This window comes from Epinephelus lanceolatus, chromosome 9, assembly GCF_041903045.1.
Source record: "Epinephelus lanceolatus isolate andai-2023 chromosome 9, ASM4190304v1, whole genome shotgun sequence".
Lineage (NCBI taxonomy): Eukaryota > Metazoa > Chordata > Actinopteri > Perciformes > Serranidae > Epinephelus > Epinephelus lanceolatus.
The window spans coordinates 46317440-46332362 of record NC_135742.1 but is presented as its reverse complement, the minus strand read 5'-3'; the positions used below and the strand labels follow the sequence as shown (position 1 = coordinate 46332362).

Below are 14923 nucleotides of genomic sequence, written 5' to 3'. Positions count from 1 at the left end.
AGTCATACTTCTACTGTTATTATACACATATGACTATTGTCACACATGTATACTGCCAGATATTAATACATACTTTGAACATATTGTACCACAGTAGCCAGAACTATAACTATAATATTATTACTTTCAATAATGTTGCTGTAAGCTACTGTTATTCAGGACGGCTGATCAAGGAATGTGCAGACCAGCTGGCCCACGTGCTCACAGACATCTTCAACACCTCACTGAACCAGGCTGTCGTCCCCCCGGGTTTCAAGTCAGCCACAATAATTCCAGTGCCCAAGAAACCAGCCATCACATGCCTAAATGACTTTCGCCCCGTTGCACTCACATCCACCATCATGAAGTGCTTCGAGAGGGTGGTTAAGGACCACATCATCTCCATACTCCCCCCATCATTCGACCCGTTCCAGTTCGCATACCAGCCAAACCGCTCCACTGAGGATGCCATCTCCACTGCCCTCCACCTGAGCCTGGAGCACCTGGAGGAGAAGAACACCCACGTACAGATGCTGTTCCTGGACTTCAGCTCAGCATTCAATACGATCATCCCCCAGGACCTGGTATGCAAATTGGAGCCCCTGGGTCTCAAAACCTCCCTGTGCAACTGGCTGCTGGACTTCCTCACTGACAGAAGCCAGTCTGTCCGAGTGGGTAACAACACATCCAGTGTCATCTCCCTGAACACCGGCTCCCCCCAGGGATGTGTTCTGAGCCCCCTGCTGTTCACCCTGATGACCCACGACTGTCGCCCCAGGTACAGCAGCAACCACATCCTGAAGTACGCGGACGACACAACAGTTGTGGGCCTCATTCAGGACAACAACGAACTGGCTTACAGGGAGGAAGTGCAACATCTTGTGGACTGGTGTAAGGTGAACAACCTGGCCCTGAATGTCGACAAAACTAAGGAGATCATCGTGGACTTCAGGAGATCCAAACCCAGCCACACACCCCTCCGCATCAACGACACAGCCGTGGAAGTCGTGAGCACAACCAAGTACCTGGGGGTGCATATCACTGACAACCTCGGCTGGTCACTCCACACCTCCTCCCTGGCGAAGAAGGCACAGCAGCGCCTGCACTTCCTGCGGCGGATGAGAAGGGCCTCCCTCCCCCCTCCCATCCTAACCACCTTCTACAGAGGGACCATCGAGAGCCTGCTGACCAGCTGCATCTCCGTCTGGTCTGGGAGCTGCAGGGCCTCAGTCTGGAAGTCCCACCCCCAGCATGGACTGTTCTCCCGCCTAGCGTCTGGCAGAAGGTTCCGCAGCATCCGCTGCAGAACAGCCAGACTCAGAAACAGTTACTTCCCCCTGGCCATCAGACTGCTAAATGCCAAATAACCCCCCCCCCTCCCCCCGCCCACACACCCACACCCACCCACCCACCCATTAATTAATTAATTAATTAATTAATTAATTACCTCTTATTTGTGCAATAATCCCCCCAGCTGCTACAATGTTTCTGTTTACACAGTTTATATACTGGTTTCTGTTTATGCACTACACTGTTTACACTGTTTATATACTGGTTATTCTGTTTTGCACTATTTATTTATTCTGTTGTTTACATTCTGTTTATCTACAGTACAGGCCAAAAGTTTGGACACACCTTCTCATTCAATGCGTTTTCTTTATTTTCATGACTATTTACATTGTAGATTCTCACTGAAGGCATCAAAACTATGAATGAACACATGTGGAGTTATGTACTTAACAAAAAAAAGGTGAAATAACTGAAAACATGTTTTATATTCTAGTTTCTTCAAAATAGCCACCCTTTGCTCTGATTACTGCTTTGCACACTCTTGGCATTCTCTCCATGAGCTTCAAGAGGTAGTCACCTGAAATGGTTTTCCAACAGTCTTGAAGGAGTTCCCAGAGGTGTTTAGCACTTGTTGGCCCCTTTGCCTTAACTCTGCGGTCCAGCTCACCCCAAACCATCTCGATTGGGTTCAGGTCCGGTGACTGTGGAGGCCAGGTCATCTACCGCAGCACTCCATCACTCTCCTTCTTGGTCAAATAGCCCTTACACAGCCTGGAGGTGTGTTTGGGGTCATTGTCCTGTTGAAAAATAAATGATCGTCCAACTAAACGCAAACCGGATGGGATGGCATGTCGCTGCAGGATGCTGTGGTAGCCATGCTGGTTCAGTGTGCCTTCAATTTTGAATAAATCCCCAACAGTGTCACCAGCAAAACACCCCCACACCATCACACCTCCTCCTCCATGCTTCACAGTGGGAACCAGGCATGTGGAATCCATCCGTTCACCTTTTCTGCGTCTCACAAAGACACGGCGGTTGGAACCAAAGATCTCAAATTTGGACTCATCAGACCAAAGCACAGATTTCCACTGGTCTAATGTCCATTCCTTGTGTTTCTTGGCCCAAACAAATCTCTTCTGCTTGTTGCCTCTCCTTAGCAGTGGTTTCCTAGCAGCTATTTGACCATGAAGGCCTGATTCGCACAGTCTCCTCTTAACAGTTGTTCTAGAGATGGGTCTGCTGCTAGAACTCTGTGTGGCATTCATCTGGTCTCTGATCTGAGCTGCTGTTAACTTGCGATTTCTGAGGCTGGTGACTCGGATGAACTTATCCTCAGAAGCAGAGGTGACTCTTGGTCTTCCTTTCCTGGGTCGGTCCTCATGTGTGCCAGTTTCGTTGTAGCGCTTGATGGTTTTTGCGACTCCACTTGGGGACACATTTAAAGTTTTTGCAATTTTCCGGACTGACTGACCTTCATTTCTTAAAGTAATGATGGCCACTGGTTTTTCTTTAGTTAGCTGATTGGTTCTTGCCATAATATGAATTTTAACAGTTGTCCAATAGGGCTGTCGGCTGTGTATTAACCTGACTTCTGCACAACACAACTGATGGTCCCAACCCCATTGATAAAGCAAGAAATTCCACTAATTAACCCTGATAAGGCACACCTGTGAAGTGGAAACCATTTCAGGTGACTACCTCTTGAAGCTCATCGAGAGAATGCCAAGAGTGTGCAAAGCAGTAATCAGAGCAAAGGGTGGCTATTTTGAAGAAACTAGAATATAAAACATGTTTTCAGTTATTTCACCTTTTTTTGTTAAGTACATAACTCCACATGTGTTCATTCATAGTTTTGATGCCTTCAGTGAGAATCTACAATGTAAATAGTCATGAAAATAAAGAAAATGCATTGAATGAGAAGGTGTGTCCAAACTTTTGGCCTGTACTGTATTTATTCTCTATTGCACTCATTATTATTATTTTTGTTCTTGTTTTTTAGTTACATAGACTATATTTTTAATTTTTAAACTGCCCCATAATTCCATCTCTGTTGTAATCCGGAAGCCAAGCAACGACATTTCATTGCCAAAATCTCACTGCTGTGTTTTTTTTGTGCAATGACAATAAAGGAAGTCTAAGTCTAAGTCTAAGTCTTATTACCTGCATCTCTCTCTCTGTCTCTCTCTGTGTCTCTGTCTCTGTGTCATTGTGTCATACGGATTACTGTTAATTTATTATGCTGATCTGTTCTGTACGACATCTATTGCACGTCTGTCCGTCCTGGAAGAGGGATCCCTCCTCAGTTGCTCTTCCTGAGGTTTCTACCGTTTTTTTTCCCCGTTAAAGGGGTTTTTTTGGGGAGTTTTTCCTTATCCGCTGCGAGGGTGCAAAGGACAGAGGGATGTCGTATGCTGTAAAGCCCTGTGAGGCAAATTGTGATTTGTGATATTGGGCTTTATAATTAAAATTGATTGATTGATTGATTATCCCAAGATCGCTATGGCCACTACCATGTTTGGAATCTTATCGAATGTCAATGGGTCTATTTATATATTTATTTATTTTTTGCTCTTCTCTTCCTCTAGTATGCTCTTGGTCCCAAGGGAGGGTATAGAGGGAGGGTTATGGGGAGGTATACGGGATTATGTGTACTGATGTTCTGTATGTCTGTAAATGAGTGTATGTTTGCTTGTTCATAAAATTGAAAACCTGTTAAATAAAGTTTTAAAAAAAAAAATGCAGAAAAATCCAAATTCATGCTATTTTCAAACAGCAAAGACTTACCTTCTGATCTTCCAGAGATCTTACCAATTCAAGGGACTGAAATTGAAATGGTTACAACTTACAAGTATTTAGGGTTCATCATTGATCAGAACTTGTCTTTTAAATCACATATTGAAAACCTTGTCTCCAAGCTGAAGGTTAAATTGGGCTTTTTCTTTAGAAATAAATCAAACTTCTCCCTTCAGCCAAGGAGACACTTAATATCTGCAACTTTTTTTACCTCTGCTGGATTATGGTGATTTGCTTTTCATGAATTCCCTTGACCAGTGTCTAAAGAAGTAAGACACTGTGTACCATTGTGCTTTGCACTTCTTTACTGGTTGTGGAAATCACATACACCACTATACTCTGTATGCCACTGCTAAATGGCCGTCTTTATATGTCCGCAGGCTCTCGCATTGGTTGTTTTTTGGGTTTTTTTAAGATTATTTTTATGGGCTTTTTGCCTTTAATGATAGGACAGTGAGTGAAATGGGGAGACAGAGAAAGAGTGGGGACTGACATACAGCAAAGGGCCGCAAGCCAGATTCGAACCCGCGGCCGCTGCGGCGAGGCAATGCCTCTGTACATGGGGCGCCAGCACTATCCACTACGCTACTGATGCCCCAGCGCATTGGTCGGTTTTTATATATAAATCTATTATTGGCCCTTTTACCTTTCTACATACATGTGCAGAAACCATAATCAATACGGCCTTCGCTCTTGTAATAATCTTCAAATGCAGGTTCCAAGGGTGAGAACAGAACTAGGCAAAAAAGCTTTTAAATATGCTGCTCCCTCATTTTGGATAATCTTTAGAAGGATCTGAAACTGGCAGAATTGATCACTGTGGGGGAATTTAAGTAGATTTTAAAGGATCGCGAAATTAGCTCTTTTAGTCAATGTGACTTAATTTATTTTAAAGATGTACTCACATCATATTTGTTATTTTCCTGGACCTTTCATTTCATTTTCATTTATTTCAAGCAGTAGAGCATTTTTTACATCATAAATGACCTGTATACAACAAAAACTAATACGGCAAATACTTTGAACAGGAGACATGCAGGTTCGATATTTAAATTAATTCATTAACACTCGAAAAGGAGTGGGAAGAAGAAAACTTATTTAATCCCACCCCCATTTCTCATCAATAACTTAACACAATGAGTTAAATACTCCCTCCTGTCTTTTAACATCAAACCAGGACAATGAACAAAAAGGCCTATACCAGATTATAATAAACTTATTCCACAGTATTTACATTATATAACCAAAGTGTGTGTGAAAATAGGAACAATGTACATTCATGGTAAGAACAACAATATCAGAAAGGTAATGGACACTACATACCAACTTAGTGAGGAACAACAAGCACACATCAACATTTTAAGACAGAAAATTGATTTAACATAAGTATTAAGACCCGCTCTCTTTATACTGTGACTAGACCATATGTTTATATAGCAGTTTAAATCTGTGGATATTTTGGCATTGCTTATGTTGGATATCCAGACTGTTCCAAAGTTTCACTCCACATACAGAAACACAAAAACTTTTAAGAGTGGTTCAAACTTTAGGTAATGTGAAGTCTCCATATACTGTTAAATTATGAGTTCTCTCCCGAATTGTGTAGAAATGTTGTATATTACTTGGTAGTAATTTGTTGAATGCTTTGAATAAGATTATTGATGTATAATATTTTACAAGACCATGGATTTTTAATAGTTTTGACTGAATAAACAGATTATTAGTGTGTTCTAGAAATCCTACCTTGTGAATGATCCGCACTTTTGGAGATTTTTGTTTTTATGTGTCTGACATGGGCTTTCCATGATAATTTATTGTCTATTATAACTCCTAAAAATTTATTCTCATCTACATTTTCAATATGGACACCTTCAATCATTATATGTAGTTCTGAATTGGTTTTAGAATTTCCAAACATCATTGCCTTAGTCGTATTTAAATTTAATGATAATTTATTATTGTCCATCCACTTCTTCAGTTTATTTAATTCCTCATTTACCGTGTTTACAAGTTCATTATAATTATTACTACTAAAGAATATGTTGGCGTCATCTGCAAAGAGTATGAGTTTTAGCGATTGGGATACATCAAATATGTCATTGATATAAACACTGAATAGTTTTGGTCCCAAAACGGACCCCTGGGGGACACCACAAGAAATGCCAAGATTTTTTGATGAATACAGTCCCATTTTAACATATTGTACCCTTCCTGTTAAGTAGCTTCTTAACCACTCCCCGGCAACCCCCTCTAATACCATATAGTTTAAGTTTGTTGAGTAGGATTGAGTGATTGATTGTATCAAAAGCTTTTGTTAAGATCGATAAAAATTCCAACAGCATGTGTTTTTTTTTTTGGTCCAGTGCGTTAGTGATTTCTTCTATTGCTTCAATTATTGCCATTGAGGTGGTTGTTTTTGTTCTAAATCCATATTGACCATGATTAATTATCCGGTGTTTGTCAAGAAACTTTTCTAGTCAGGAATTAAAGAGTTTTTCTAAGATTTTGGAAAATTGCGGTAGTAGGGATATTGGTCTGTAATTTGTGTAGCTGTGTTTACTCTCATTTTTATATAATGGAATTACTGTTGCAATTTTCATTTTATGTGGGAAACGACCAGATTGGAATGATAAATTACCTTGTATTTCATGTTAATTGTATATTGTGGTTTTTATTCATTTGTTGGGTATGACAGTTGTATATGTCTATATGTCCATGTTGTAACTTGTAACAATATTGTATGCTGCCCTCTTGGCCAGGTCACTCATGAAAAAGAGATTTTTAAATAAAGGAGATATAAGATAAGCATCAGCGCCAAAATCTTAAATGTCTGTTGTTGATTACAGTGGATGCCTCTATGTGTTTCGGTGCTTACAAATGAAAATCTAGTTTTAAACTGATCAATCAGAAACAGCGTTTGAACAAACATTGAAAGTAAATAAAACACAAAGTTTTGTTTCGAATACAACAAATGCAAACATGGCAGGGTGCCATAATATTAAGAATGAAATGCTTTCTTTGTGTGTGTCCCTTAGGTGGAGACAGTAGGAGAGAGAATAGTTTTATACATCCTTAATCGTGTCATCTATAGAGCCAAGGAGATGAGCTCTGATGAGCTTCCCTTCCTTTGCCATGGAGAAAAAGATCATGCAAAAATCCTCTGGAATAATGGAGAGGCAGTTGGCTTCTACTCAGTCAAACCCTCAGGTAATTTATCTCCACAGATAGACCCAGACTCTTATCTGGTTCTTCACTGTGTAGTTTTCTTTCAGTTGGTATTTACTATGGAGAATTTTTCTAAAGGTTTTAAAAGAAAAACTGTATATGCTGACAATGTAAGTGATCTTCTCAATGCCAACACTGCTTACTGCTCAGTTGTTTCAACCACTGTTTGTTCAGCCCAGGAAGTGTTTGTAGATACATTTGCATTCATGCAGGACCAGAGGGCTGCACCACAAAGCAAGTTTGCCAGAATCAGGCTCTCTCTGCCTGAGCTGACTTGACAAACCCTAAAGCCTCAGTCAGAGGTAACAGATACCACAAAGGTGGTTATCAACTGTCTCTGTTAACTTCAGGCTGTGAGTGTGAGTGCTTTGCGAATCAGGGATGAGGTGACATAGTCAGATAGGTTACGGGTAGGAATACCTCGGAGTTTGCTTGCTAAATGAGTTTTCTTTAGGAGTTTATTCTTATTGGTGCTTGTGAGCATATGGAAAAAAACAGATGGCACCATACAGAAAAACTGGTTCGGTAATGCTACAGTACAGGAGAAGAAAAGGATGGGGTTGTATTGACAGGTGGTTTAATTTATGGACGGCTGTAAGTCTCTGCTGACATTTGTAAATGTCCGTGGTATGCTGATTGAAGATAAGGTTATTATCCAGTGTAATGCCAAAGTGCCTGAGAGACTCCACCACCTCAACCCTCTCCCCTTTGATGGTGGCCCAGAGTGGATCAGTGTTTTGGGGGGGGGGGGGGCTCAATAGCAGTTCTTAAGTTTTTGGGATGTTAACATGGAGAAAGTGAGCCTAAATGGGATATGGAATGTTGATAGGCTAAGAAGGAGTCGCTGTTGTTACTGAGCAATACAAGATTGTGTCATCTGCAAATTTACAGTAGAGGGTAGTGGTGGAAGGATTCAGACAAATGTCTGTATACTGAGTGTAAAGAAATGGACTGAGTACACACCGCTGTAGAGCGCCAGTATTGAGAGTAATGGTACGTGAAAGTGAATTTTCAATGTAACATTATGACTAAACAAGTTGGATTAAGCACATTTGCAATGTATTCCCTTAGCTGAGAATCTGTAGTACTCATATATTGATATATATTGACACTGACTATAGAGTGACACGACTCCAAGGAGTGATGAAAAGCGCTTTTTAGCCGAAACTCCGCACATAAGCTGTTCCTGACCAGGTTTGGTCTGCAGCATAACTTACCATGGCGATCTAGCCAGGTTAGAAGACAGCCACCTTCTTAGAATGAGAAACTCTGGCTTTAGACCCAACATACCTTGCTAACACACTAATCTCACTTCCTGGTATAGCCCTGTGGTTTAGTCCATGTGTGATAACTGATATCAGTTCGTTCCTTTCTGTCCTCACAAGTGTGTTTTTTTCCCTTTTGTAGGCAGCTTATGTAATTCTTTTTCAACCAGAAGCTATCAGCTCCCTGTGATGGACTCCATATTTGTCCGAAAATGTCAGCGTGGTAAAGGCTTCGGCCTCCAGATGCTCGAGGACTTTGTGCTTAGTTTCAAAGAGGACTGTCTGGGGTTGAGGTACCCCCTTTCACCATCCATGTATAAAGGTACATGACTCCACCTTATTAATATGAGCAGTATGAATTTACTGTCTTACAGTCAGCTGTGTTTGTTCTGTTATTTCATAGAAGCGTAAACAGTACATTACTATCAAGACACTCCTCTTTGTTCGCAGTGTGTGAGAAGTACCTGTGTCAGTATCCAGGAGACACAGGCCTGCTGTGGGAGGTGGAGGGCATAGGTGGGCCCAACCAGAGGACAAATATTGCCAGTAGGATTCAGGCCATGGAGCAGAGTGGTAAGAAAGCACAGAAACGACACTGTAGAGTTGGACGTTTTAAAAGACTTGACACCATAAAGATTATATTTTCAATCATCTTGAAATTGTTTGTTTAATTCTGTTAAGAACTGCAAAACTGTTTGACAGATTTTTTAGTGTACTTATCTAAGCCTTTAAATATTACATCTTTGTCCATCTACATCTTAATCTGTTTCTCAGCAGTATCCAAGAACCTGTCATTCACAGAAGAATCACTTGTGATTACCCAAATGACCGGAAAGGGTGTGGCGATGGAGGCAGTTACCACTCAGATAAAAGATGCTGAATCAGTGGAATGCACTGTTGAAATTGTGGTACATTATAACTTTTTCTTCCAATGTGAGAAACATGAATTTGAGAAACAAATAATTCTGCAAGTAAAAATAATCCACTTAATTTTTAGGAGGAAGTGACAGTACTGAGCGCTACCATAGGTGAGCACTTTGTCATTTTAACCTTTTAACATTGTAACCTTTACCTTACATTGTATATTAATGTATGTATTATTAAAGTGATAACATACATTATAAAAATTTAACCATTTCAGAGGCCGAAGTGCCCCTCACAGCCAGGGGGAGGAGCAGTGGCTCAAAACGAAGGAAAACAGGAGAAAAGATTGCAGAGGACAAGCCAGAAAAAGTACTCAGGTCTGTAAGAATTCAACCATGTTACTCCTGAGTGCACCATGGATGCACTTATGTGAGGAAATTAAGAATTTACATCTTAGATGCTTGGAATTCAAATAGCTGGAAATCTAAAGTCTAAAACACAGTTGCATATTGATTCAAAGTCAGAGCCTCAGTGGTCTTGTTAGAGGCTGTGTGCCGTTGTGGCCCACTGTGAAATTTCATCAAGGGAACTATAGCCATTTCAATATGTTAACATTTTAATTGTGCAAGTGCAACAACCAGTGCAAAGTAGTAGTTCTGGATGCAGAGACGATGTGGGCATCTCCACCTGGTATTTTGGCTCATGTATGTGCAGCAGTGCAAAGTACAAAAGGACCACTTGAAGGTGAATATAGATCAGAGGGTGTGATGATTACAATCACAGCACAATCAAAGTGAACTATGATAGCAACTGTTAGTACAATGATCATGGAAGTCCATCCATTTATTTTCATCCACTTATCCGGGCTGGATCACAGGGCAGCAGGCTAGACAAGGTATTCCAGACGTCCCTCTCTCCAGCAACATTTACCAGCTTCTTCTTGAGAACCCAGAGGCGTTCAGAGGCCAGAGGACATATATATATATATGATCCCTCCCTCCAATTACTATTTGGATGTGCCCAGAAAACGTCTAACGAGAGGCACCCAAGTTGATCCTAATTAGATACCGTAATTGCCTCAACTGGTCCCTGTGGTCGCAAAGGAGCAGCAGCTCTACTATTTTTCTCTGGATGTCTAAGCTCCTTTCCCTATCTCTAAGGCTGAGCCCAGTCACCCTACAGAGGAAACTCATTTCACCGGCTTTTTTTCAGTCACTACCCAAAGCTCATGACCACAGGGGAGTGGCAGAAAGTTGAGGGACTAGTGAAGCAAGAGTTTTGCTTTGGGGCTCAGCTTCTTTTTCATCACACGGACCGTGAGAATGCCCACAGCACTGCTGACAAAGCACCTATTCGCCTTTCCATCCTGTGCTCTATTTTACCCTCACTTGTGATCAAGACCTCAAGATATTTGAAATCCTTCACTTGAAGCAGTAACTTGCTCCTAACCAAGACTAAGCTATCCACTGTTTCCCGGCACGTTTCTCATCAGAGTTGTACTGTCTCATTCAGGGCTTATTTCTGTCTTATACCTAACTATGCACATATCCATTCCATAGTCTTTCACGTTTGCTTTATGCGCGTTTCTCTAGTTACACATCTCCCCTTAATTTTATCTTTACTTATTTATTAGAAGCCTGTTGCCTGTTGGTAAAGTAAAGATCACCTCATGTCAAACAGTAGGTTGTCCCTCTCCCTCCTTACTCTTCTTTTGGGGGGGTTCCCTATTCGACTATGGAGTCATCACCCTCCTTAATCATACCATCTCTTTGGGGTCCAATCGGCAAAGACTTTCCACATTCTTATTCATACGTTCACGTTAATAAATATTCTTTTACCATTAAAAACAAGTCACTCCTGATTGAAATGAAGCTCAGCCTAAGTTAAATCAGGAAGACCATCTTTGTGCTCACCCTTTCACATTTCTCTCCATCCCACTTTCACTACTCCCTCTAATCAGCTGACTATGGGTGTTCACTTCTCTTGTTATCCAATCACACTTTGCCATGATCTCTCAGCCAATCAGGATGCCACTGCAAAATTTTAAATCTGCTCTCTCTTCTGCTGATGCCAGCCATCATTTAGGTTTACTTTGCAGTTCTCTTGTTGATAGTAACAGCCTTGTGCGATTCCTCAGCAGAAACGGAATCATCTCTCACTCATCACATCCTCCAGTTCCGGCATTTGCACCTGTTATAGGTCAGTATTGTCAACAAGCCTTCGTTTCTAGCTCCTGTCTCGATCTTAGTGTCATGTACGGATTCAAGATGTGGGCCCAAACTACACGTAACATGATCTGTTGCTTCGGGACACTGCATACGTACACCCGGAATGCCATGCACAGTCCCCGGTCACTCCCTTCTTCATCCAGTACAAGCTCTCAAAGACACAACTCCTCGTCTTATCCAGATCATTGGCACTTGGGAACACCTCGGGATCCCCCAGGAGGATGGACGTAGGGAATGCCTTGCACAGCCTGCTGCCCTCGCAACCCATTCCTGAAAGATAATGGATGGATGGTGTGGATGTTGTACTGTAGAGCCAGGTGCAGTCCCAGGTTTTATAAAACATGTTTACTCATTCACAACATCCTGTGTGTGTGTGTGTGTGTGTGTGTGTGTATGACAAAAACAATAAATGTCGCAGTATCTCCAAATTAATTTCAGAAGCATTCATTTTTCTCAGCCTGTCTAAAATTTTTATTAGTACCTAAAAGTTGTAAAGGGGCAAGCCCACCTAATCTCATTCCAAAGTCATCAAATACTGCCACTTTGTCAGTGATTTTGGCATCAGACACCTGACATCAAAAGCCACTTTTCACGGTAATATGATACAGGGCCAGCTGGCCAGAAGGCTCTTGTTGTGGCACTATGATATGCGGACAGGCGGCATCACTTTATAACGCAGCTGGTTTGGTGCATTTCGCTGCGGTATGATACACCGCTGGATGGCGTCAGGTTAAAACGTTGCCAGTAACAGCATAATGTATTAACTTGGAAAGTCCCCTGTAGGGCGGAGGGGAGGGGTGGTGGATGGGTCCAACAAACCCTAGACTTTTACCCAGGAGCCCGGTGTTTGCTTCCTGTCTGAATGTAGAGCCAAACCATGATGTTTTTTTTCGAAACCTAACCATGTGCTGTTGTTGCCTGAACCTAAGCACGTGGTTATTTTTGTCAAAACCAAACCATTTGCTTTTGTTGCCTAAACCTAACCACATGCCTTTGTTGATGTCCCAGCATTGGTTTTGATTCCCCAGAATGTCAGCAGCAGATGCAGGATGATACGTAGCGCGTAATATGTAGATGTGAAAGGACACTGATAAAGTTGCAACATGTGACTACTTAGGATGAGAACGTGTTGAGAAAGCTTGAGACAGAAAATAGGCTGTTACAGGAAAAGATGGCTCTCTGTGTCACAGTGCTCAAATTCCCTGACGCCTAACAAGCATGTTGAATGTATTCTCTCTCTGCATTTCCTGCAAGGCAGATTCTTCCATTTAGAATGTTGTGAGAAGGCCTTCTCAAGTCCCCCATAGTTGTAAAACACTGTTGAGAAAAGTAACAAACAAACAGCTTCACGTGTCAATACAGCATTCCATTTTTTCTGTTAAAAGTGGAAATGAATTCTTGACTTTGGAAACGGTATAATATGAATATATTTGAAAATTCTATCGTGAAATATTATGTTATGAAAAATAAATGTAACTCAAGGTCTGCCCAATAGCTTTTCCTCACATCTTGTGGTTTTCATCATTTTTCGGTCATGTAGTACTTGTGTATCTCTTTTAGATGGTAACAGTTTCTGGTGTCTGAAGTGAATGTCCTTTATCTTTCTCCTGCCATCCATTCACTTTTGCAAGATGACTTCGACCCCTACCCAAGTGGGAAACTGAAATTTCTAATTATGATACAATACCTTGAAAAATATTGATATTTGATCCCATATATCACAGGGATAATTAACATTCAGGACTCAAAATTTTAGCTCAGTCCATAGGGACTTGGGTTGGGAACCGGAAGATCGCCTGTTCGAGTCCCCGTCCGGACCAAATATGGAGCGTGGACTGGTGGCTGGAGAGGTGCCAGTTCACCTCGTGGGCACTGCCGAGGTGCCCTTGAGCAAGGCACCGAACCCCCCAACCGCTTGGGGCGCCTCACCAAGGCAGCCCCCTCACTCTGACATCTCTCCACTTTGTGCATGTATAGGTCCTGTTTGTGCATGTGTGTGTCTTTCGGACTTGTGTGTAATTGACAGCAAGAGTGAAAAAATTGAATTTCCCCTTAATAAAGTATATTAAAAATAATAATAATAATACTAATAATATTAATAATAAGCTGGGGGAAACACTATATTAGTGAAACAGCAAGGATCCTAGACATGAACACCAGAAACAGACAGCATCAGCTGTCTATGAACACCAGACCAAAAGCACTCACAGTATACACTGGAAGAGGTCAAAGTTGGTCTAGCAGGAGTCAGGGGACATCAGGAGGAAACTGACACCAGAGACCATCTTTGAAACAGACAGGAGCTAAGATCCACCCATATGGAACACTGACAAGGGAACTTTGTCATGGACAACTGAGCTGACTATATCCGCTGAGGAAAACTACAAAATGGGGTAGAAAACTCAGAAATTAGATAGAAGACCTTGAACAAAGGACAGGTTTATAATTTTGCAAGTCTGTCTGAGAACAATAGTTGGGTGCCCATATGAACAATAGGCCTCCTGCATGAATGTTTTCTTATTTTTCTTGTATATTTTTGCACAAAGCCATAAGAGGAAAAGAACAAAATCCTACATGGGATTCATGACACGTGCACTGACAGCCAAGTCTGTTCTTACCCATGTTAATGAATCACATGCCAGGCAATTTGCATTCAGCACAGGGAAAAGCCCTAAACAGGCAGAATACTTAAGTGCTGGGTGCAAACCACAAATCAACAAGCCACTAGCATTTTACAGGTAGCATTAAACTCAGACAAAAATAGAAAGGAAGTGGCTGTCAGTTTCTGGTTATAGGCCACCTCCTGCTGGGTCTGAGGTAGGAAAGTGGTGTCATAAACCATGGTAGTAGCAGATAGCCCAGATTACCAAAATTAAAAGTTACATTTATGTTGAAATGGGAAGACTTTAAAAAAAATTCTATCATAGGCCTAACACTTACACCACCCATCTCCAGCAGCACCTTGATCCAACCACATACCCACGAACTGCATTTTCATAAAATAAATTGCTGATTCACCATTATTCATATTTCACAACACAAACTTTTCTTAAATTTTGATCTTACTTAAGAACAAGTGCAAGTACTGATGAAAGCCACAAAAGTTCTCAAATTGTAATAGCAGGTATGAACAAATTGATTACAGTAAGCAAAAACAGTTTCAGTGTACATATGGCCATGTAAATATTGTTTAATGACGGACTTGACAAAAAGTTACTCTATTCTTGTTTTTGTTTACACAGCTTAAAGCGAATAGAGCAGATCCATTCATTAAAGGGA

General features: G+C 41.3%; 1 protein-coding gene across 3 annotated transcripts in view; it reads left to right on the top strand.

Moving 5' to 3' along the window:
• Positions 1-14923, top strand: part of LOC117253156 (uncharacterized) — an 87275-nt gene that overhangs the window by 59809 nt on the left and 12543 nt on the right. The window contains exons 4-9 of one of the 3 annotated variants that reach the window (XM_033620527.2): positions 7098-7269; positions 8695-8874; positions 9003-9125; positions 9330-9460; positions 9550-9580; positions 9694-9793. In XM_033620527.2, coding sequence (XP_033476418.2) covers positions 7098-7269; positions 8695-8874; positions 9003-9125; positions 9330-9460; positions 9550-9580; positions 9694-9793 — 737 coding nt within the window. Of the gene's footprint in view, positions 1-7097; positions 7270-8694; positions 8875-9002; positions 9126-9326; positions 9461-9549; positions 9581-9693; positions 9794-14923 lie in introns of all 3 variants that reach the window. The other 2 variants (XM_078171013.1, XM_033620526.2) reach the window with 2 other exon arrangements.